General features: G+C 44.8%; 1 protein-coding gene across 3 annotated transcripts in view; it reads left to right on the top strand.

Annotated features, from left to right (window-relative positions):
* si:dkey-6n21.13 (P2Y purinoceptor 3) overlaps positions 1 to 8,113 on the top strand; it is a 32,991-nt gene extending 24,878 nt beyond the window's left edge. For all 3 annotated transcript variants that reach the window (XM_048619961.1, XM_020513601.2, XM_048619962.1), the window contains one exon: positions 6,402 to 8,113. In XM_048619961.1, coding sequence (XP_048475918.1) covers positions 6,458 to 7,504 — 1,047 coding nt within the window. In that variant the 5' untranslated portion in view covers positions 6,402 to 6,457 and the 3' untranslated portion in view covers positions 7,505 to 8,113. The remainder of the gene's footprint in view (positions 1 to 6,401) is intronic.
* The last annotated feature ends 16,646 nt before the right edge of the window (positions 8,114 to 24,759 follow it).

Genomic DNA, 24,759 nt, shown 5'->3' with positions numbered 1-24,759 from the left:
CCTGGGTCCTGGTGCTGTGAGGCGACAGTGCTAACCACTGAGCCACCAACAGAGGGCAGTATCAACTATCAGTGCCTCAGGAAGAAGGACCATCAACACCTTCTCAGAGCAACTAAAGAGGGGCAATAATTTGCCAAGGATGCCTGTAACCCGAAAATCAAAGGGAAAAGTATTTGATTTCTCCAGCAATTTCTTTGATTTGTAATGGGTTTCGAACATAAATAGGAGCACGAGTTGGTCATTTGGCCCTTTCAGCCATCTTGTCCACTCACCAAGATCATGGCTGACCCTAGGCCACAAACCAACCTTTCCTGCACTATCTGCAGCTCCCTTAGCAACCAAAACTCTCTTGATATTTGTCTGAAATATTTTAACAGCTGAACACTCACAACGCTCCAGGGGTGGAGAGTACTAAGATTCATGTTCCCTTGGGTGAAGATATTTCTGCTCATCTCAGTTCTAAGCCCTGAGCTGTGATCCCTAGGATCAGACTCCCTAGTCAGGAGAAGCAGCTTTCCAACATCTACCCTGTCAATTCTACTAAAAATTCTACACATTTGTCAGAACACCTCTCGCTCTTTTCAATGAATTTTCTGCCCTGTTCCACTTCCATTTAGGGCTTCAGCCCAGAAAGAATTTCTAAGCAAAAGAATAGGCCGTCAAGCCACCTTACCACGCAATTAAATCACGGCTGATTATCCTAAGCAACACCACTTTCCCCATTTGTATCCTTGCTGTTTACAAATCTATCGATTTCTGTCTTGAAGCTGCTTGATGATTAATCTTTCGTAGTCCTGTGAGATGGAGAATTCCTAAAATTAAGCACCCCCTGAATAGAGAAATTTCTCTTCATCTTGTCTGCCCTTTATTCTACGATTATGTCTTCTGGTTTTAGACACAGCCACCCTGTTGTGCCCTCTAAGAAGGTGATAAGTTTCAATAGGATCGCCTCTAACTCTTTGAAACTTGACAGAATACAGGCCAAGTTTCTTCAATCTCTCCCAAAGACAATTCACTCACACAGCACTCTCTCTGATGCATGCCTATTGTCTCTTACATAAGATCAAACTATATGTGAACTAATACCCTGGTGAGTGGCTCAGTCTGCTAATTTCTTGTGATAATGGATTCAACAAAATCTGAAAGGACTGCAGATGCTGTAAATCAGAAACAGAAATTTGCTGGAAGAGCTCAGCAGGTCCAGCAGCATCTGTGGAGAGAAATCAGAGTTAAAGTTTCGGTTTCAGTGATGTTAACATTTCAGGTCGTTTCAGGTTCTGAAGAAGGGTCACTCGACCTGGAATGTTAACTTTGATTTCTCTCCACAGATGCTGCCGGACCTGCTGAGCTTCTCCAGCAACTTCTGAGGTGGATTCGATGTTCTATTACACCTTTGTTTAACAAATTGCCTTCTTCCCTTCTCTTTTATGCTGTCTTGGGATTTGAAACGACACTAACAGAATCTTGTGCACGTGTGAAGGTATTAAATGCATGAATCTTCCAACATTATGGGAAGTAAGAAAGATAACCTGTGAGCTGTATGCAGATCACTACAATTCCTCCTCAAAAGGCTATTTTGCCCTTTAACAACACCACCCCCCACCAACCCCTTTCATTACACTGCTACTATTTGCACATAAATGGATCAGTGAACTTACCGCGGAACATCGGGCCTACTACAGCAAACTTTGTTTTAACCAGCAACTTATCAACTGGCATTCTTGATAAACCAGCAAAATATATATAAATACCTCAAATACCACGATCTATTGCAATGCCCAAGTATTTATGCTGTAAATGAAGTCTAACAGTGATGTGGATAACACCTGCACTACGTTTCTATTACTTAGTGTGTTTTTAGGAGCTGTATTTATGTTTCTACATAGACTTTCAAGGGATGATCATGTCTTGAAGCTTCGCTTAGTCAGGGCTTACTTCCCTTATGTATACCTTTTGATTAACTGGAATATTAGATCAACTGGCACACTCCTGATCCCATAGGTGCTGGTTAATAAAATGTTTGCTGTAATTGGTAACGTAAGTCCCCCTTTTTAAGACATGACCAATAACTGAACTCTGTGGTCCAGAAACTGACAATTAAAAATGTAGAGCCTCATTCCCTCTGACAGTGAACTGTTGTTGGAGATTTTAAAAAAAAACTTCAAGTACTCTACTAACCTTATTTTTAAGAGTAATAGAGCTGTGCAGCATGGAAACAGACCCTTCGGTCCAACTTGTCCATGCCGATCACATATCCTAATTTAGTTTAGTCCCATTTGCCAGCATTTGACCCATATCCCTCTAAACCCTTCCTATTCATGTACCCATGCAGATGCTTTTTAAATGTTGCAATTGTACCAGCCTCTACCACTTCCTCTGGCAGCTCATTCCACACATGCACTACCCTCTGCGTGAAAAGTTTGCCCCTGACATCCCCTTTTAAATCTTTCTCCTGTCAACTTAAACCTATATCCCCCCAGTTTTGGTTTTCCTTACCCTTGGAAAAAGACCTTGGCTATTCACTCTATCCATGCCGCTCATGATTTTATAATCCTCTATAAAGTCACCCCTCCGCCTCTGACGCTCCAGAGAAGATATCCCCAACCTATTCAGTCTCTCCCTGCAGCTCAAACCCTCCAACCCCGACAACATCCTTGTAAATCTTTTCTAAACCCTTTCAAGTTTAACAACATCCTTCCTATAGCAGGGAGACCAGAATTGAACACAGTATTCCAATAGTGGTCTAACCAATGTCCTGTACAGCCACAACATGACCCTCTCAACTCCTATACTCAATGCACTGACTAATAAAGGCAAGCGTACCAAATGCCTTCTTCACCGCTCTGTCTACCTGCGACTCCACCTTTAAGGAAATGTGAACCTGCACTCCTAGGTCTCTTCGTTCCCTCCATTCCCCAGGATCCTACCATTAAGTGTATAAGTCCTGCCCTGATTGGCCTTACCAACATCTCACATTTTCTTATGTTTCCTTTCAGTATGTTATATTCGAATGTCGAGGAAGTTAGAACTACAGCCAATCTTTACACATTTTTATTAGCACTTATTTACAAACCTTTGCCCAACGGTGTATACCCATTGAAGCACGGGTAAATCCCTAGTTGGGTATGATTAACAGGCTTCTTTATGGTTACCTTCAAGGAAAAATCCAAAAGAAATGCCTCCCTATTGAAGCACTCCCTCAGTATTGTCAGCCTCAATTATAGGTTCAGGTTTCTGGGGATTGAGACCTTTTATACATTTGAAAAAAAAACATCTTGGTGAACCATCCAGAAACAGTCATTTCCGATCATCATGCTTTTCTAAACAGGAGACTGCACTTATCAACCAGCACGTGTCACATCATGATGGGAATGTCATCCAATTAATATCACACAATGTTCTCATCCTGTGAAGCTGAAAGTGGTTGTAAACAGATTTTAACCACCGCCCTAATGTGCACTCACACACTTCAACCCTTCAAAGTTCAAATCCCTTTCCAGTGACTCGAGCTGTTTCTTTACATGTTCTACACAGCCGCAAGTTCAAAACAAAATTGACTCTTCTTCAAAAGGAGGTTTTTAGGAGCAAGGGGTCTGGTTTTGTTGGTTACTTAACACCCAATTTGGCCAGTTACTAGGTTACATTTTAACAGTTTGCAGAGATTAGTATAGCTTGGATTGCTGTCACAAACCTAAATTGTTACTCATCACAGAACATTGTGCAACAGCCGTGCAGAAAACTTACAGAATCCTGCCTTAGTGAACAAACTAAAGGACAGAAAGGATGCGAGAGAGAGATGGCAGAGAGAGAGAGAGACAGAGAGAGAGAGAGGAGAGATGAAAAGTTCCTAGCCTCGGTGTTTTTTCCAAGAAAATCTTGGACATGAGACTCCTTTGGGTGTCATCACATCATGGATTCATTTGGAGGAGTTTTCTATGTTTTTGGATTTGGAACAGGGAATCACAGAGGCCTAAAGGACAGGAGGCCGTTTGGCCCATACTATGTGTTTCCCACTCTTTGAAAGAATTATCCAATTCCTGTGTTCTTACACCAGTGGCTTGCAAATCTTCCCTTTTCAAATATTTTTCTGATTCCTTTTTGAAAGCTCCAAATGAGTGTGGCTTCCTTTTCAGCCAGATTACAACAACTTGCAACTTTGATAAAAATTCCCATCATCCCGCACCTCTGGCTCTTTAGCCAACAATCTGACAATATTTAATACTCAGCTCTAACTGCCCTGGAAAGGTGGTAATGAGCCACCTTCTTGGACTTTAGACAATTGTAAACAGTTTATTCTTATTTATCGAGATTCCTCACAACTTTTGAAAATGTCCACCCAATCGCCCTTTAATATTTTCTGCTCCAAGGAGAATCTAACTTGTTTTTCGTTCGCTGGACGTGGGTGCCACTGGCTAGGCCAACATTTATTGCACGTCGCTAATTGCCCCTTGAGAAGGTGGGGGTGAGCTGCCTTCTTGAACTGTTGCAGTCTGTGTGCTGTAGGAACACCCACATAGTGCTGTTAGGGACGCAGCTCCAGGATTTTGATCCAACATCGATATATTTCCAAGTCAGGATGGTGAGTGGCTTGAGGGGGAACCTACAAGTGGTGGTGTTCCCATGTATCTGTTGTCCTTGTCCGTGGTAGGACGTGGTAGTGTAGATGGTAGTGGTCAATGGGGTTGGAAGGTGCTGTCTAAGGAGCCTTAGCGAATTTCTGCACTGCATCTTGTAGATGGTACACACCTTGTGTTGATGGTGGAGGGAGTGAATGTTTAAGATGGTATCTGTGGAGTTAATCAAGTGGGGGCTGCTTTGTCCTGGATGGTGTCGAGCTTCTTGAGCGTTGTTGGAGCTGCCCCCATCCAGGGCAAGTGGGGAGTATCCCAGAAACTGAAATTAGTGAATCGTTAAACCCCAGGATGTTAATAGTCAGGGTTAAAGCGATAGAGACAAAAGGCCAGTTCTTCTCCTGGAACTGTTGGACTTCTGTTCACCAGACAGGGAAGACAGCGCTTCATCTGCTAGACAGTGGCTCGGTGACAATGCAGCACTCCCTCAGTGGGTCAGGTTCTACAGTTAAGCCTCTGGAATGGGATTTGAACTCTGACCTTCTGATTCCACGGCACATGAACTACCTGCTGATGTTTGAAAATCGAGATCTGTGCTGGATAACCGAAATGAAAGAGAGGAGACAGCTGGGAAATGTCGGTAGGTCAAGCAGCACATGTAGAGTCTAGAGGGTGCAGTTAAGGGTTCAGGACAAAACCCCTTCAACATTTCCCTCCAGTCAGCATGACCAAACCAAAATCACATGTGTCTATCTTATAATTTCCATCGCTGAGGCTGGGATTAGATGGCTTTTTGGACTCTTGGGGAACCGAGGGGACAGGGAGAACAGGCGGGAAAGGGGAGTCGAAGCCCACGATCAGCCATGATCATATGAAGAGCTAGAACAGGTGCAGCAGGCTGAATGGCCTTTTGTGTGCTGAAGGAGAGAGAAGCAGCACTCTAATTAAAGAAGACTTCGACTGGGCTGTTCACAACCCCAGGTCATTGTAAAGTGCTGAACAGACTAGGGCTCTTTTCCCCATGGCATCAAAGGCTGAGGGGTGACCTTATAGAGGTTTATAAAATCATGAGGGGCATGGATAGGGTGAATAGCCAAGGTCTTTTCCCCAGGGTAGGGGAGTCCAAAACTAGAGGGTTTAAGATAAGAGGGGAAGGATTCAAAAGGGATCTGAGGGGCAACTTTTTCACACAGAGGGTGGTGCGTGTATGGAATGGGCTGCTTGAGGAAGTGGTAGATTGGGGTTCAATCACAATATTTAAAAGACATTTGGACAGGCACATGAATAGGAATGGTATGGAGGGACGTAGGCCGAATGCAGGCAAATGGGACCAGTTCAGTTTGGGAATCCTGGTTAGCTTAGACGAGTTGGACCGAAGAGTCTGTTTCTGTGCTGTATGACTTTATAACAACTTACATTTCTACACCACCTTTAGCCGGGAGCACAATCTAACTAAAATTGACACAGAGTCATTGGAGGACACATCAAGATGGATGAAAGAGGTCGGTTTTTAAGAAGCATCTTAAAGGAAGAGAGAGAATGAGAGAAGGGCAGAGAGGATTAGGGGAGAGAATTCCAGAGCTTCGGGCTCAGAGAGCTGAGCGAACAGTGGTGTGATCCAAACTGAGAAGCCAGAATTGGAGGAGTGCAGAGATCTTGCAGGGTTCTAAGAAATTAGATGGAGAGGGCACAGTAAAACAAATCAGGGATGCGCAATGGGTCAGATTTATTCACTTTCGAAGTGCAGTCACTTGTAAGCATGACAACTGACGGGGGCACAGCAAGCTCCCGGAGATTTCTCACGTCTGTCCTTTCTTTGTTCCCTTCTAGGTCTGAGAATCCAGAACTGGTGAGCGATGCTTACGACAAGCAGCAAAGTCTAGAAGATGAACGAAAATGTTACAAGCCCGATGGTTGACAATGGTTCGAGTGAGGAAATCCCAGCCTCAAACTCCTGCAGCAAGGATGAATCATACAAGTACGTTTTCCTGCCAGTGTGCTACACCTACACGTGCATCCTCAGCTTGGCACTCAACTCCATCATCCTCTGCAGCATTCTCAAGCGGCGCAAGGAGTGGAACTGCTCCCTCATCTACATGTTCAATCTCGCTCTGACTGACTTCATGTATGGACTGTCACTGCCGTTCCTCATAGCCAGCTACATCATGCATGATGTTTGGGTCTTTGGAGACTTCACCTGCCGCCTGGTCCGCTTCCTCTTCTACTTCAACCTCTACTGCAGCATCTTCTTCCTGACCTGCATCAGCTTCCACCGCTACCTTGGTATCTGCCACCCCATGAAGACCATCACCATGGAGACTAAGAAGACAGCCCGGGTGGTCTGCGTGCTGGTGTGGCTGGTGGTCCTGGCCCTCACCTGCCCCATCTTTCATTTCGCCAAGACTGCCGCCTTCAACAATGCCACCAACTGTTGGGACGACGCTCTTGACACCGAGTACCCACACTACGTGCCCTACGGGATCATCCTGCACTCAGTTGGCTTTTTCCTGCCCTTTTCCATCATCGCTTGGTGCTACTCTCGCGTGATTAAGACCATCTTCAAGACCATCAACAACCAGGAGTTCAAGTCGGCTGTGCCGGGCCTGGAGAAGAGGCGCAAGTCCATCAAGACCATCGTGACCATCACCCTTCTCTTCGCCCTTTGTTTCCTCCCATTCCATGTGACCAAGACCATCTTCCTGGTCAACAAGGCCGTCCCAGACGTGGCCTGTGCCACCAAGAGGGTGGTGACCATCTGCTACAAGGTCACCAGGCCCTTGGCCAGCTTCAATGCCTGGCTCAACGCACTACTGTACTTCCTGACCAAGGACAAGTGGCCTCAGAACTGCCTGAAGCCCAAGAAGAACACCGATGACTCCAAGTCCTCGTGGAACATTTTCAAACCGTTCAACCACTTGACGCCTCCCTCATGAGCACCAGGGTGGGTGGTTGGCGCCAACCGGGACTGGGGCGAGGACCAATGTAGGGAGACCCCAGGGACTTGCACTTGGCCTGGCCCCTGGATACTTGAGCTCCTAAGCTCTGCTAACTGTCTCTTTGAGCCCATTGACTCATCAGGCCTGGCCATGAAATATTTGTTAAATACATTATCGAAATTAAGCTCACTGGAACTGTTGAGTCCTTCCCCCAATTTTATTTCTGATGTTGTATCCGCTTCTGTCCTTGGTGAGACATTGGCGGATGGTCACTGGAACTGAGTCCGACTGAGGATCCTTTCCTCGAGGGCGAGCTGGGGTCAAGTGACTGTGCCACCACCAGGTCCCAGAGCCCACCTCGTGGGCTTCTCTGTGGTCCCCGGGGCTGCAGAAAGGAGCCTGCATTTCTGTAGCGCCTGTCCCCGACCTCGGAACTGCCCAAACTTCACAGCCAATGATGTACTTTCTTCTGAACTGCACGGCCGCGCGTGTGTGGCAATGCTGGAAACATGATAGGTGACCTGACTGTGGAAAGCTCCCATGGACAGCAGTGGTAGATCATCTGCTTGCTTTGTGTTTGCGAGAGATGTTGGGTTAAAGGGTACAATTGGGTCAGGACTGCAGGGGAGTGGGGGTTGGGGGTGGGGGTTAGGGTGGAGATCTCTGCCCTTGCTCACGTAGCATCATGAGATCTTTTACTTCCACTGGAGAGGGCAGACGTGGATCTTGATGTAGCATCTCCTCTGTACAGTGGCACCTCCGACTGTGCAGCCCTCCCTCAGTACTGTACGGGCGTGTCTGCCTGAACGTAAATGCTCAATTTTCAGTGAACCCAGTAACTTTCTGACTCAGAAATGAGAGAGAGAGACAGAGCCACGCTGATGCTGTTAAATACAATTAACTTTTGCATTGACTGTCTGATCCTGGCGAGCTCATGCAACGTTGGATGTTCGGAGCTTGCCTGCAAAGAGTTTTGTTCTCAACGTTTATTTCCCAGTTGCTGGTTATTGCATTGGTGAGGTCAAACCAGCACCCCAAACTTGCACTCCCAAACACTGACTGATTTTGACTTCACTCCAATTGCTGGATCACAAACTTGGGGGCGCAGTTTCCATAATATTGTTGGTCCCACCAAAACTGGACATACTCAAAGCCAGATTTGATGTTAGGTTTTCTCAAGAACGCACTCTCAATTTTTAAATCTGGGGGAAACACTCCCTCCTTGAAGTCCTCATCAGCCTTTCACTGTCAGTTTGAAGTATTGTAATCTCTTGTCTAATAACCTTAAAACTGTGCTATAAAGCGCTGATGGAACTGTTCACAATTGCTTCAAATCATTTCGCCATTTTTATTTTTGATCACGAACGTGGTGAAAGTATGAAATAGGAGCAGCAGTAGGCTATTCAGCCCTTCAAATCTGCTCCACCATTTTAAGAGATCATGGCTGACCTTCTCCCTCAACACCATTTCCCCACTCTCAAAACCCTTGACGTTTTTCACAAAATCTATTGATCTCTGACATACTCAACACTCTGAGCCTCCACAAACCTCTGGGCTACAGGATTCCAAAGATTCAGCAACCTCTGAGTGAAAAACATTTCTCCTCATCTTATTCTAAGATTATGAACCCCTGCCCCTCCCACCAGGTTCTGAAACCACCAGCCAAGGGAAACATCCTGTCTACATCCATTCTCTTCATGTGGAATGAGCTTCCTGAGGAAGTGGTGGATGCTGGTACACTGACAACGTTTTAAGTACATGAATAGGAAAAGTTTGGAGGGATATGGGCCAGGAGCAAGCAGGTGGCACTAGGTTAGTTTGGGATTATGGCCTTCAGCATGGACTGGTTGGACTGACGGGTCTGTTTCCATGCTGTATGACTCTATGCCGGGTGAAAAATGTTAGAAGTTTTAATGAGATCATCTCTCATTTTTTTAAATTTAGAGAATGTAGGCCCAATCTATTTAATCGTTAATCCTATGACTGTACTTCTATCCCAGGATTAAGGTTGGCAAACATTTGTCACAATGCAATGACAACTAGTTGCCTGTTTTGTGATTCCAGTGGTGGGATATATATTAGCTACAGGACACTGGTGATAGCATTCTTGAAGTAGCACCCATATGGAATCTTTCACATCTGCCTGAACTTGAAAACGGGGCCTTGATTTAATGTTATATCTATAAAATGGTACCTCTGACAGTGCGGCACTCCCTCAGTACCGCACTGGGAATGTCGGCCTTGGTTTTGCATTCAAGATTGTTGGAAAATCCCACCTGGTTCACTAATCTCTTTTAAGGAAGGAAACTGCCATCCTTACCTGGTCGGGCCTATGTGTTACTCCAGATCCACAGCCCAATGTGGCTGACTCCTAACAGCCAACTGGGCAATTAGGGATGGGCAATAAAATGCTGGCCTGGCCAGCGACGCCCTTGTCCCGTGAACGAAATAAAGAAAAGCCCTGGAGTAGGAGTTGAAACGAGGACCACGTGGTTCAGAGATGAAAAGTGTCACTGATTGAGCCAGGTCTCACGTTCTTGGCAGGCTGTCCAACCGTGAGGGAGTAACGTAGCTGGACTCCAATCCCACAGTATTAACAATCAGGAGCGGCTGAGAATTTCTGCATCAAGGCCTATGACAGAGCCCTCACACTGTCGCTTCAGCTAACTCCCAAGATTGATTTTATTGTCATGTGTACCGAAACACAGTGGAAAGCTTTGTTTATGAGCGGGTACAGGCAGATCATAGCAAGCAAACAATGTACATCTCAAAAAGACCTAGAGACATACAGGTTACATTATTTGAGGCTAGAGTCCATTCAACAGTCTGATAACGGCCAGAAGGAAGCTGTTCCTGAACCTGTTTGTGTGTGTGTTCAGGCTTCTGTATCTTCTTGGGATTGAACAAATTGTTACCAACTCTCCGGGGAATGACCTGGAGTCCCTGGGATCTGCAGCCTAACCCCCAGGGCTGTGCTTTAGTGAGTGAGGAGGAAAGTCTTGTTTGAGTTAAAGATGCTGACTTAAATAAAGTTGAGCTGGGCCCTGTGAGGATGGACGACTTGGGTTAGCCAATGGCAGAACTCCATGGGTGGCAGGTTGGAGGTGAAAGGTCATGTATTGACATCTCCAGGAATACGGTCAATCAAAGTTGGCAACCCGAGAGATTGAATCTGTGATTGAACCCAGCATTACTGCTTCGAATGGTAGTGATTACATCTTGGAAGGAAATCGTTCAATCTTCCTTTAAATGTATTTACCACCCAAATCAAGATCTGTGCTGAGAATACAAGGATTTGTCACGCTAATAAAATTGAGTATTGCTGCTATAAGATGCATATTTTTGAAGCTTTCCATCTTGCACCCATCAGGACATTTCACAAGAATACAAATTCAAGCAGAAAACAGGCATTTATGTTGTGTGAGAGGAGAGTGCTGATTTGTTGGCAAGTGGAGAAGTGTCACTGTGGGAATGCACCAGTTAATGATGATTGACAGTTAATCGCTGGGCTTTGTTTCAATTTTAAACAGGCCGGTTGACTCTGAAAAATGAACCAGTGAATGGCCTGCACCTATTTTGGTGAGTTGAAAATCAGACACAGGCCAGAAAGGGAATTGGCAGGGGATTGACAGAAAAGGGATATTTGGGATACCAAAAAAAAAACCTCCAAACCTGTTCTTCGAAATAGTGGCTGTGGGATTTCGCCTTCATGGCGAGAGGTTTTGAGTACCGGAGCAGGGATGTTTTGCTGCAGTTATACAGGGCCTTGGTGAGACCACACCTGGAATACTGTGTGCAGTTTTGGGTTTCCTTCTCTGAGGAAGGATGCTCTTGCTCTAGAGGGAGTGCAGCGGTTTACCAGGCAGATTCCGGGGATGGCAGGTCTGACGTATGAGGAGAGATTGACTAGGTTGGGATTGTTTTCACTGGAGTTCAGACAAATGTGGGGGGATCTCATAGAGACTTATAAAATTCTAACAGGACTGGACAGGGTAGATGCAGGGAGGATGTTCCCGATGGTGAGTGTGCCCAGAGCCAGGAGTCACAGTCTGAGGATTCAGGGTAGACCATTTGGACAGAGCTGAGGAGACATTTCTTCACCCAAAGAGTGGTGAGCCTGTGGAATTCATTACCACAGGAAGTAGTTGATGCCAAAATATTTAATGTATTCAAGAGGCGACTAGATATAGCACTGGGGGCGAATGGGATCAAAGGTTATGGGGAGAAAGTAGTATTAGGCTATTGAGTTGGATGATCAGCCATGATGATGAAGAATGGCAGAGCAGGCTCGAAGGGCTGAATGGCCTTCTCCTGCTCCTATCTTCCATGTTTCTATGTTACATCCACTCAAGAGGGAAAAACTATGCATCAATTTAACATCTCATCCTCATCTTCTGACACTGCGGCACTCCCTCAGTACTGCATTGGGAACATCCAACTAGATATCCTACTCAAGTCTCCGCAGTGGGACTCAAACCTCCATTCGCATTTGGACAAGCTGAGGGGATGGTAGGTGGTGTGGCAGGAGGTGTTGTGTACTGTACCAGGCCTTTGCCACCATCATCTGGTAAACAGCTGCCCGAGGTGGCTTAGGAGGTGGTGCAGTATAGCGTCCTTCCCTCCAGACCAAGAGGCCAGGGTTCAAGTCCCACCTGCTCCAAAGGTATTTAATAACATCTCTGAGCAGGTTCATTAAGAATTTTCTAAAAAATGAAAGTAGCTTGGCAATAACCTACACCAGTTTGGAATATTGTAGAACAGAGAGACCTAGGGTTCAGGTATATAGTTCATTGAAAGTTGCATCACGGGTACACAGGGTGGGGAAGAAGGCGTTTAGCACGCTTGCCTTCATTGCTCAGACCACTGAGTATAGGAGTTGGGACGTTATGTTGGGGTTGTACAGGATGTTGCTGAGGGCACTTTTAGAGTACTGTGTACAATTCTGGTCCCCCTGCTTTAGGAAGGATAGTAATAAACTGGACGGGGTGCAGAAAAGGCTTAAATTGGGAATGAGTTATAAGGAGAGGCTGGATAAGCTGGGACTTTTTTCACTGGAGCGTAGGAGGTTGAGAGGTGACCTTACAGAGGTTTATAAAATCATGAGGGGCAGAGATAAGTTGAACAGCAAAGGTCTTTTCCCTAGGATAGGGGAGCTCAAAACTAGTGGGCATAATTTTAAGATGAGGGGGAAAGATTAAAAGAGACCTGACGGGCAGCTTTTTTACATGTGGTACGTGTGTGGAATGAACTGCCAGAGGAAGCGATAGATGCAGACACAGTTACAATGTTTAAAAGAAAGGTACGTGAATAGGAAAGGTTTTGAGGGATATGGGCCAGGAGCAGGCAGGTGGGGCTGGTTTGGTTTGGGAAACTTGGTTGTTATGGATGAGTTGGACCAAAGGGTCTGTTTCCGTGCTGTATGACAGTATGGCTCTAAATCTTTTTACACTGGGTTTGGTCAAGAGTAGTAGGTGACTAGACTCTATCCATACGTGAAAATTTGCACTCAATATACAGTACAGAAACAGGCCATTCAGCTCACGTGTCCATGCTGGTATTTATACATCATATGAGTAGCTTCCCACCCTCTTTTCAACTCACCCCTCTCAGATCATTCCATTCCTTTCTCTCCCATGTCTTTATCCAGCTTCTCCTTAACTGTGTCTATGTCATTCACCTCAACACATCTCCCTGTGGGCAACAGGTTCCTCAGTCTAAAAATGTCTGTCAAGTAGTTGTAGTCTGAAAGGTTAGTTGAAGTGAAATTTCGATGGGGCGAACTACTCGACAACAGGGATATTTGCATGGCTTGGGGGTACAGCACAGTCGCAGAGGTAGTTAAGCAGCTCCTTCAAAGAGACAGCACAGGAACAACTGGCCAAATGGCCTCTTTGTTATGTGTCCTAGCTCCCAGCCTACATGACTGACAGAGTGTAACCGTAGTCCAAAGTAAACCATGTTATTGAGGTCTAATGAGCCTGAAGACATTCCATTACAAGTTAACATCAGTCAAAGATCGAGGATTTTCCTGACCGACGTTGTGTCTGACTCGAATTGGGTCCAAAAGTCAAAGAGCAACACATTGCTATGGAGACTCCAGGAAAGACAGAAATAAGCATCAATCACGATACTGTCTGTTATTAATTTTTCAGACATTCTTTCCACAATAGGGACTGAAGCTGCAAATGCAGAACTCCATGTATAGACCAAGGATTCTGTACTCAAATAATTCAATATCAACACATTGGCTGTTCCTTCTTATTGCTCAGTATTTAAATAAGAGCAGGAGGAGGCCATTCAGCCCCTCGAGCCTGATCTGTCAGTCACAAGATCAAAGAGTCATAGAGCTGTACAGCATGGAAATTGACCCTACCGTCCAACTCATCCATGCCAACCAGATATCCTAAATTAATCTAGTCCCATTTGCCAGCATTTGGCCCATATCCCTCTAAACCCTTCCTAACCGTATACTCATCTAGATGCCTCTTAAATGTTGTAATTGTACCGGTATCCAACACCTCCTCTGGCAGCACATTCCAAATATGCACCACCCTCTGCTTGAAAAAGTTGACCTTCAGGTCCCTTTTAAATCTTTCTCCCCTCATCTTAAACCTATGCCCTCCAGTTTTGGACTCCCCTGTAATGGCTAATCTGACTGTGCCTCAGATTTCATCAAAATTGGCAAATGATTAGAAATGGAATTATATGATCTATTGCAAGGTGAACGGAATATAAAAGTTAAGAATATTTTGTTACAGTTGCAACTAAATTTGGTGAGGTCACATCTGGAATGCTGTATACAGTTGTAGGGTCATACAGCACGGAAACAGACCCTTCAGTCCAACCAGTCCATGCCAACCATGTTTCCAAACTAAACTAAGCCCACCTGTCTGCACTTGGCCCATATCCCTCCGAACCTTTCCTATTCATGAACTTATCCAAATGTCTTTTAAATGTTGTAACTGTACCCACATCCACCACTTCCTCAGGAAGTTCATTCCACACACGAACAACTCTCTGTATAAAACAGTTGCCCCTCATGTCCTTCTGGTCTTCTTATTTAGAAAGGGAGATAACTGTGTCAGAAGCAGTTCAAGGAAGGTTCACTTGACTGACACCTGGACTGGGGGCATTGGTTATTGTATAAGTCAAAAATTGAACAGTGTCTATTATAGTTTAGAAAAATGATGGGGAGTGGTTGAGAAGAATAATGTAAATGCAATTTAAAGAAAACTAGCAATGAGGGAGAAAGGTAGAGAAGGTTTTGTTGATGGTGGTTGGGGGGGTGTGGAGAGAGGAGGTTGGTGACAAGAAGGTGACATTGGTGTAATGTCACATGCCTAAAAATATAGAGACCCAGTAAAATGCTTCACGGACATGGGTTCAAATGCCACCACAGCCTCTGGTGGAATTTAAATTCAATCTAGAATTGAAAGCTTGTGTCAATAATGGTGACCTATGGCACCTATCATCGATTGCTGTAAGAATCTGTCTGACTTACTAGAACGAAGTAAATCTGCCATCCTTATTTGGTCTGGCCCACAGGTCCTTGCATTTCCAGGCCCTCCACAGTTTTGTTGACTCCTAACTGCCCTCTGAAATGGTTGAACAAGCCACTCTTTTCAAGGGCAAATACAGATGGGCAACAAAGGTTGGGATTGCCAATGAAACCCACATCCAATGAAAGAATTTAAAAAAAAATCAGCATGGTTCCAATGTTGTACATTTCTACGCAACTTTGTTTCGGAAAGCTCCGGGGGAACATTTTATTACTTTGAAGGTGCTACACAAATGCAAGTTGTTGTTCTAAACTGCCCCAAGGTACTTCACAGGTGCACTGACAAATAAACATCGGCAAGCAAGTGATATTAGAATAGAACAGAATCCCTAAATTGTGGAAGCAGGCCATTTAGCCCATCGGGTCTACACCGACCCTCCGAAGAGCATCCCCCCATACCAAAACCAAAACCCAAATGCAAACCCCCACCCTATCCCTGTAACCCTGCATTGCCCATAGGTAACCCTCCTAGCCTGCACATCCCTGGACACCATGGGACAATTTAGCACGGCCAATCCACCCTAACCTGCACATCCCTGGACACTGGGGGGCAATTAAGCACAGCCAATCCACCCTAACCTGCACATCCCTGGGCACTATGGTACAATTTAGCACGGCCAATCCACCTACCCTGCACATCTTTGGACTGTGGAAGGAAACCGGAGCACTCGGAGGAAACCCACACAGACAATGTGCAAACTCCACCTGAGGGTGGAATCAAACCTGGGTCCCTGGTGCCGTGAGGAAGCAGCACTAAACACTGAGCCACCATGCCAGCGCATTCAGGGCACGTGAGCAAAACCATGGTCAAAGAGCCAGGTTAATACAGACTGTCTTAAAGGTGCTGGAGAGGTTTTGGGAGAGAACGCCAGAGTTTAGGCCTCAGTTCTAGAAATCACAGCAATCAAAGATTAATCATTGACCATCATTGATTAAAATCAGAGGTGCATGAGATGCCAGAACTGAGGGCATTGTTGTACTGAGGAGAGTTCGTGGCTGCCTGGACAAATTGAGATGTCTTCTGAACAGTAAGTGGATTTGGTAGGTGAACATCTTTGTGGCACAGGCTATTGATTAATGTTGCCCTTGTTCTAAAGCATTGCTGATAGCTGGCTGTAGAAACATCGTTGTCTTTTTTAAGACAATTTCCAATAATGCTAGACACTGCCTTGACAGACCATGACATTTGTATCCGATGGGCTAGGATCTAGACTATTGCTGCACAGAAACAGGCCATTTGGCACAAATGGGCTCTGTTAGTCTTTTCTTTTGCCCTACACAAGCTTACTTCCACTCTGCTTCGTAAGGACTAGTCTCTCGGCAGGGATATGGAGTCAGCCATGAAATCATTGAATGGTGGAACAGGCATGATGGGCTGAATGGCCTACTCCTGCTCCTATGTTGTCCATTTGTCCCTTTAATATGGTCATGGTTACATTTCTCTATCCACTTCCCTATCCCTTTGGTTGCCCCTGTATTCAAAAACCCTATCTCATCCACAGCCCTCTGGTAGGGAATTCCAAAGAAGCACAGCCCAAATGAAGATATTTCTCCTCATCTCAGTCCAAAATGTTACCTGTTACCTTCAGACATTCTGAACTCTCTGGTTGCAGGCGGACAACAGCCTCTTAGCACTCCTCATTATGCCCTTTAGGAATTTTACAAATTTCCAAACGATCATCTCTCATACTTCAAAGCTCAAGAGGATACAGGCCCATTCTATTCAATCCCACCTCATAGGTCAAATTGTTTACCTCATAGAGTCCCATAGCATGGAAACAGACCCTTCGGTCCGATCTATCCATGCCGAACATAATCCCAAATTAAACTAGTCCCACCTGGCCCAAATCCCTCCAAACCTTTCCTATTCATATACTTATCTAAGTGTCTTTTAAACGTTGTAACTGTACCTGCATCCACCACTTCCTCAGGAAGTTCACTCCACACACAAATCACTCTCTGTATAAAAAAAATTGCCCCTCGTGTATTTTTTAAATCTTTCTCCTCTCATCTTAAAAATATGCCCCCCTAGTCTTGAAATCCCCCATCCTAGGGAAAAGACACCTACCATTCACCCTATCTATACCTCTCATGATTTTATAAACCTCTATAAGGTCATCTCTCAACCTCCTGTGCTCCAGTGAAAAAAGTCCCAGCCTATCCAGCCTCTCTCCAGAACTCAAACCCTCCGTTCCCGGCACATCCTGGTAAATCTCTTCTGAACCCTCTCTAACTGAATAATATCCTTCTATGACAGGATGACCAGAACTGGACACAGTATTCCAGAAGAGGTGATGGCCTACTGGTATTATCGCTGAACTGTTAATCCAGATAACCTGGGTTTGAATCCTGCCACAGCAGATGGTGGAATTTGAATTCAATAAATATCTGAAATTAAGAGTCTAATGATGACTGTGAACCCATTGCAGATCATTGGGGAAACCCCATCTGGTTCACTCATGTCCTTCAGGGAAGGAAACTGCCATCCTTACCTGGTCTGGCCTACATGTGACTCCTGACCCACAGCAATGTGGCTGACTCTTAACCGCCCTCTGGGCAATAAATGCTGCCTGGTCAGTGACGCCTTCATCCCATGAATGAATAAAGAATCTGTAAGAACCTGAAGAAACTCAACATGATATCCCAACTCCTATCCTTCGATCTTTTTCTCTTTTGTGTACTTATCTATCTCTCCCTTTCAGAGCTTGTTCGCTTGTCCAAAGTTTAGATTGTTCCATCTCTGAGCACAATTCAATCTGCTGTGCTCTGATTCACCTTTGCATTTTAGATCTTAGTTTGTGTTATTCTAGGCGAGGGTCACTGTAAAACCATTATAGAATGGGTTTAGTTAGGAGTTGCCTGTTGGATCACTGGGGAACTGTTACACATGGGATATTTTTTCACTTCCCAATTAGGGCAGGAGGAGATATTTAGTTGTTTTCTTTATCAGAGAAATAAATAAAACAAGCATCTAATTACTGTAATTATACCCTATCTCACATGCTACTGTTTGTTTCTGTTTACCCTTCAATAAAGCTATCTAATGGTTTACAGCCCAAGCCAGCGACTGATAAGAGTGTTTATTCATTCACTTTTTAGTCTAAGAAACTACACGGTGGCACATTACACATTCAGATACAAATATAGTAACAGGGTTTCCCTGTTCAACCTCCAACTTTTCTATATTTACCAATGTACTAGATAAGCATAAGTTGAGAGTGAACACTCTGTTCTGGGAGTCATCATCTCATCTGCTGCTAAAATTTTTGTCCAGTCTTTTACCTTGCTTTTAAGAAATAGAATCATAGAATCCCTACAGTGCAGAAGGGACCATTCAGCCCATTGAATCTGCACTGACCCTCCGAACAGCATCCCACGCAAACCTAACTCCCTACCCTATCTCCGTAATCCTGCATTTACAAAAGAACAAAAGTACAGCACAGCAACAGGCCCTTTGGCCCTCCAAGCCTGTGCTGATCACCATGCCCTGACTAAACTAAAAAACAAACCTTCAGCCCTTATTCGGTCTGTATCCCTCTATTCCCTCCCTATTCATGTAACTATCCAGATGCCTCTGAAATGTTGCCAATGTCCCTGCTTCCACCACCTCTTCTGGTAGTGTGTTCCAGGCTCCTACCACTCTCTGTGTGAAAAACTTCCCTCACACATCTCCCTTAAACTTTCCCCTGCTCACCTTGATCCTGTGCCCCTTTGAAAGACTATCCACCCTATCTATGCCTCTCAATTTTGTAGACCTCTGTCAGGCCTCCTCTCAGTCGCCGTCTTTCCAGTGAAAACAATCCTAGTCTTTTTAACCTTTCCTCATAGTCAATGCCCTCAAGACTGGGCAACATCCTGGTGAACCTTCTCTGCACTCTCTCCAAAGCTTCCACGTCCTTCTGGTAGTGTGGCAACCAAAACTGCACACAATACTCCAAATGCGGCCTAACAAGGGTTTTATACAACTGCGACATGGCTAGCCAACTCGTGTACTCCATGCTCCCGCCGATGAAGACAAGCGTGCCATATGTGTTTCTTGATCACCTTGACCACCTGTGTTGCCACTTTTAGGGATCTGCATGCCCAGATCCGTCTGAACATTAATGCTCCGAAGGGGTTCTGCCACGTACAGTATAATTCACGCCTAAATTTGATCCTCCAAAATACATCACTTTGCATTTGTCTGGATTAAACTTCATCTGCCATTTCTGTGGCCAAGTCACCAATCTACCTAAATCTTGTTGTATCCTTTCACAATCATCGGCACTATCAACAACTCCACCAACCATTACCATGGCTAATCTATCAAGGCAGGACATCCCTGGGCACTATGGACATTTTAGCTTAGCCAATCCACCTAAACTCTAGACACAATAATTCCAATGCACTCCTGTACAGCCTCCCACATTCTATTCTCCATAAACTTTCTCTTTACTTGTTTACGGGATGTGGGCAACATTTATTGCCCATCCCTAGTTGCCTCTGTAGAAGGTAGTACTGAGCTGCCTCGTTGATCAGCTGCAATGCCTCTGTTGTAGGTAGACCCACAATCCTGTTAGGAAAGGAGTTCCAGGATTTTGACCCAGCGACACTGTACAAAGAACTAGTCAGGATGGTGTGTGGCTTGGAGGGGAACTTGCAGGGTGTGGCCCATGTATCTGCTGCCCATTACCTTCTAGATGATAGGGGCCTTGGATTTGGAACTTGAGGGCATCCTAGATTCTGCTACCCGTGTTGTTAATCCCAAGTCCTGTGCACCCATTAGCTTTATCTTGTTGAGCTAACGGCCTCCTGGTCAAGCGACACCTTGCTTTTAAAATTCTTATCCTTGCTTTTTTAAAATCCCTCCATGGCCTTGCCCATTCCCATCTCTGTCATCATCTCTAGCCCCACAGCCCTCCAAAATCTCTGCGTTCTTCTATTTCTGGTCTCTTGACCAATTCTGATTTCCATCGCTCCATCACTGTTGGCTGTACGTTCAGCTGCCTGGACCCTGGGTTCTGGAATTCCCTGTCTAAACCACCTTGGGGTCTCTATCATCTCTTTAAGACACTGGTTAAAACCTAACTCTTTGATAAATCTTTTATCTGTCCTAATGTCTCCTTAAATGGTTTGATGTGAATGTGTAACTGTGAGGTCATCCATTTTGGTAGGAGTAACAGCAAAATGGACGATTATTTAAATGGTGAAACATTGCAGCGTGCTGCTGTGCAGAGGGACCTGGATGTCCTTGTGCATGAATCAAAAACAGTTGGTTTGCAGGTACAGCAGGTAATTAAGGCAGCAAATGGAATATTGCCTTTCATTGCTAGAGGGATGGAGTTTAAAAACAGGGAGGTTATGCTGCAGCTGTACAGGGTGTTGGTGAGGCCACACTTGGAGTACTGAATAAAGTTATGGTCTCGTTACTTGAGAAAGGATGTTCCTGGCACTGGAGGGGGTGCAGAGGAGGTTCACTAGGTCGATTCCGGAGTTTAAAGGGTTGGCTTATGAGAAGAGATTGATTAGACTGGGACTGTACTCATTGAAATTCAGAACAATGAGGGGGGAATCATATAGAAACATTTAAATTATGAAGGCAATAGGTAAGAGGGAAGCAGGAAGGTTGTTTCCACTGGCGGGTAAAACTAGAACTGGGGGTCATAGCCTCAAAAGGACGGAGTTGAGGAGGAACTTCTTCACCCAAAGGATTGTGAATCTGTGGATTTCCCTGCCCACTGAAGCAGTTGAGGCTTCCTCATTGAATGTTTTTAAGGCAAAGATAGATTTTTGAAAAGTAAAGGAATTAAAGGTTATGATGAACGGGCACATATGTGAAATTGAGTCCACAAAAAGATCAGCCATGATCTTACTGAATGGCTGACTGGTTGGACAGTCCAGATTGCCTACTCCTGCTCCTATTTCTTATGATGTCATCTTTTTTTCCATAATTCTCCTTTCGAGCACCTTAGGACATTTTTTTCCACTAATGATGCAGCATAAATACAAGTTGTTGCTGAGCTGGAGGAGAATGCAATGATTGGGCTGGTTCAAGGCCATATAGTGACATTAAAAAAAGTGAGAATTGTGTATCTACTGTTATGATGTCGGAAATGAGGTGCAGCAAGTTCGCACATAGCCAGCTCTCGCAAACAGCAAGAGATAATTTATCTGATGGTCTGGTTTCATGGTAATGCTCATTGAAGGATATCTCTAACATCCCTTCAAGCAGGTAGGAGACGTGGTCAAGAAGAGACCACAGATATGCAAGGATTGTTAAAATTCGATGTCAAAGCTTGCAGTCTGTAGTTAGAGGAGGTTGGAGGTGGTCTTGTGGTGAAGTGTTAGTGTCCCTACCTCTGGGCCAGAAGCTTTGGGTTCAAGTCCCACTTTAAGATAAGCTGCATCATAGCTTGTTCACACAGGATGATTAAATAAAACAGAGCATGTCAGGCTGAGGAAGTGGGTATGTGCAGAATTCAGTATGTTGGCATGGTGAGATCAGAAGATGTTGGAATTCTGGGATGAAACTGAATATCTCAGTGGATTTATTTTCCCTGGAAGTGCATTAGAGGTGTTAACATTTATAAAATCTTTCTTCTTCAACTGCACCTCTCCAAGTCTGTCAGCTCATTCGGCTGCTCAAACCTGTTTTGCCAAACAAATAAAATGTGGCTGTTATGTTTCTCAAATCCATCCACCCATCCTAGTTAAAAAAAAAACATAGCCTGTTTTGAAATTTATAATTGCCCCACCTTGATGGAGCACTTTCTTTTTGGGAGGTGTGATCTAGATTTCCAGTATATTTTGTGCGAAGACATGCTTCCTGACTCTGGCCCTGAATGGCCTGGCTCTTATTCTAAAATAATGAACCCACTGCTCTGAATGTTTTCTCCGTGACAAGTGACCCTATGTCCTGTATGTCTCCACCACCATCACGGTGACATAATCATGGAGATGTACAGCACGGAAGCAGACCCTTCAGTCCAACTTGTCCATGCCGACCAGATATCCTAAATTAATCTAGTCTCATTTGCCAGCATTTGGCCCATATCCCTTCAAACTCTTCCTATATCCATCCAGATGCCTTTTAAATGTTGTAATTGTACCAGCCGCCACCACTTCCTCTGACAGCTCATTCCATACACGCACCACCCTCTGTGTGAAAAAGTTGCCCCTTAGGTCCCTTTTAAATCTTTCCCCTCTCACCTATGCCCTCTAGTTTTGGACTCCCGTACCCTTGGAAAAAGACCTCGGCTATTCACCCTATCCATGCCACTCATGATTTTATAAATCTCTATAATTTTATAAATCAGCCCCTGAAGCTCCAGGGAAAATAGCCCCAGCCTATTCAGCCTCTCCCGAAAAACATTTTCTCTCTGCCTACTCTTCTGACTCAGAGAGAACGGTACCCAATGAGACACCTGATAGAAAAGGGCCAGACGAAGAAAAGTTGCATAATTTACTTTGGGCAGTTGTTATCCAGCTATCTGTGAAAACAGAATAAACATGCAGTGCACATGGGACTGAATCATAAGATTCTGGACTTGAATCTCACCCTAGGACTTGGAGTGCTGTATCATTACAGACACTGTATCTTGGAAGATGTGACAATTAAAAAAAACTAAAAAAACTCAAACTACTGTCTTTCAGATGAGATGTTAAATCGAAGGCCCAGCTCCAGTGGGTTTAAAAGATCACATTGTACTATTTGCAAAACTAAAACAAAACGGAGGGGAGTGGGCACCAGTCACCCTCCCAAAAAGATTTGGACAAAAAACAGAAATCCATCAGCAGATCTGGCAGCATCTGTAGAGAGACAGAGAGAGAGAGAGAGAGAGAAAGTTAACATTTTGAGTCCAGTGACCTTTCCAGAGTCATACAGCGAGGAAACAAACCCTTTGGTCCAACTCATCCACACAGACCAGACATCCCAATCTAACCTAGTCCCATTTGCCAGCATTTGGCCCATATCCCTCTAAACCCTTCCTATTCATATACCTGTCCAGATGCCTCCACACTTCCTCTGGCAGCTCATTCCATACACGCACCACCCTCTGTGTGAAAACATTATTCCTCATGTCCCTTTTAAATCTTTCCCCTCTCACATTAAACCTATGCCCTCTAGTTTTGGACTCCTCCACCCTAGGAAAAACACCTCGGCTATTCACCCTATCCATGCCTGTCATGATTTTATAAACCTCTACGAGGTCACCCTTCAGTCTCTGAAACTCAGGAAAAAGAGCCCCAACTCATTCATCCTATCCCTATAGCTCAAACCCTCCAGTCCCAGTAACATCCTTGTAAATCTTTACTGCACCCTCTCAAGTTTAACAACATCTTTCCTATCGGAGGGTGACAGAATTGTATGCAGTATTCTAAAAGTGACCTCACCAAGGTCCTATACAGCTACAACATGACGTCCCAACTCCTATACTCCATATTATGACCAATGAAGGCAAGTATGCCAAATATGTTCTTCGCCACCTTATCACCACCCTGCCACTCCACTTTCAAGGAACTAAGCTCCTGCACCCCTAAGTCTCTTTGTTCAACAACAATCCCCAGGGACCTACCATTAACTCTATAAGTCTGGCCCTGGTTTTCTTCAGAACTGGGACACTGGAATTGAAACATTAGCTCTGCCTTCTCTCCACAAATGCTTCAAATGAGTTTCTCTAGCAATTTCTGTTTTTGTTTCAGATTTTTTTAGCATCCACAGTTCTTGGTTTTGGTTCAGTTGGATTGGGATCTTGCCATATGGTCTGGATCACGCTTCAAGGAAAAGTTTTATTGATTGTGAAAATTCTTTGAGACATGCTGTTGTTCTTTGGAGGAATGACACACAGAATCCCTGCAGTATGAAAACAGGCCATTAAGCCCATCCAGCCTGCACTGGCCCTCCCTTCAAAGAGCACCCTACCGAGACCTACACTGGTACGCATTACAACCTGAATGGCTGTAAGTTGAGAGAGGGGAGTGTTGCTGAAGGTAACCATGCAGGTGCAACAGGTGGTAAAAAAGGCAAGTAGTATGTTAGCCTTCATTGCGAGAGGTTTCAAGTACAGGAGCAGGGTTGTTGCAGTTGTACACGGCCTTGGTGAGACCACACCTGGAATATTGTGTGCAAGTTTTGGGTCTCCTTTTCTGAGGAAGGATGTTCTTGCTTTCGAGGAAGTGCAGCGAAGGATTACCAGGCTGATTCCGGGGATGGCGGGTCTGACGTATGAGGACAGATTGGCTAGGGTGGGGTTGTTTTCGCTAGAGTTCAGACAAATCATGGGGGATCTCACAGAGACTTGCAAAATTCTAACAGGACTGGACAGGGTAGATGCAGGGAGGATGTTTCCGATGGTGGGTGTGTCCAGAACCAGGGGTCACGGTAAGAGACACAAAAGCAGAAGTTGCTGGAAAAGCTCAGCAGGTCTGGCAGCATCTGTGAAGAAAAAAAGTTTTGTGTTCGGTGACCCTTCCTCACATCACAGTATGAGAATTTGGGATAGACGATTTAGGATGGAGATGAGGAGACATTTCTTTACCCAAAGAGTGGTGAGCCTGTGGAAGTAGTTGATGGCAAAGTATTGAAAATATTCTAGATGCAACTAGATATAGCACTTGGGTTGAATGGGATCAAAGGTTATTGAAAGAAAGCAGGATTAGGCTATTGAGTTGGACAAGGCAATGATTGTGCAGAATGGCAGAACAGGCTCGAAGG

Source organism: Rhincodon typus, chromosome 45 (genome assembly GCF_021869965.1).
Source record: "Rhincodon typus isolate 14 chromosome 45, sRhiTyp1.1, whole genome shotgun sequence".
Taxonomy (NCBI): Eukaryota; Metazoa; Chordata; class Chondrichthyes; order Orectolobiformes; family Rhincodontidae; genus Rhincodon; species Rhincodon typus.
Note: the sequence above shows the minus strand (reverse complement) of the source record. Positions and strands in the feature narration are given on the sequence as shown.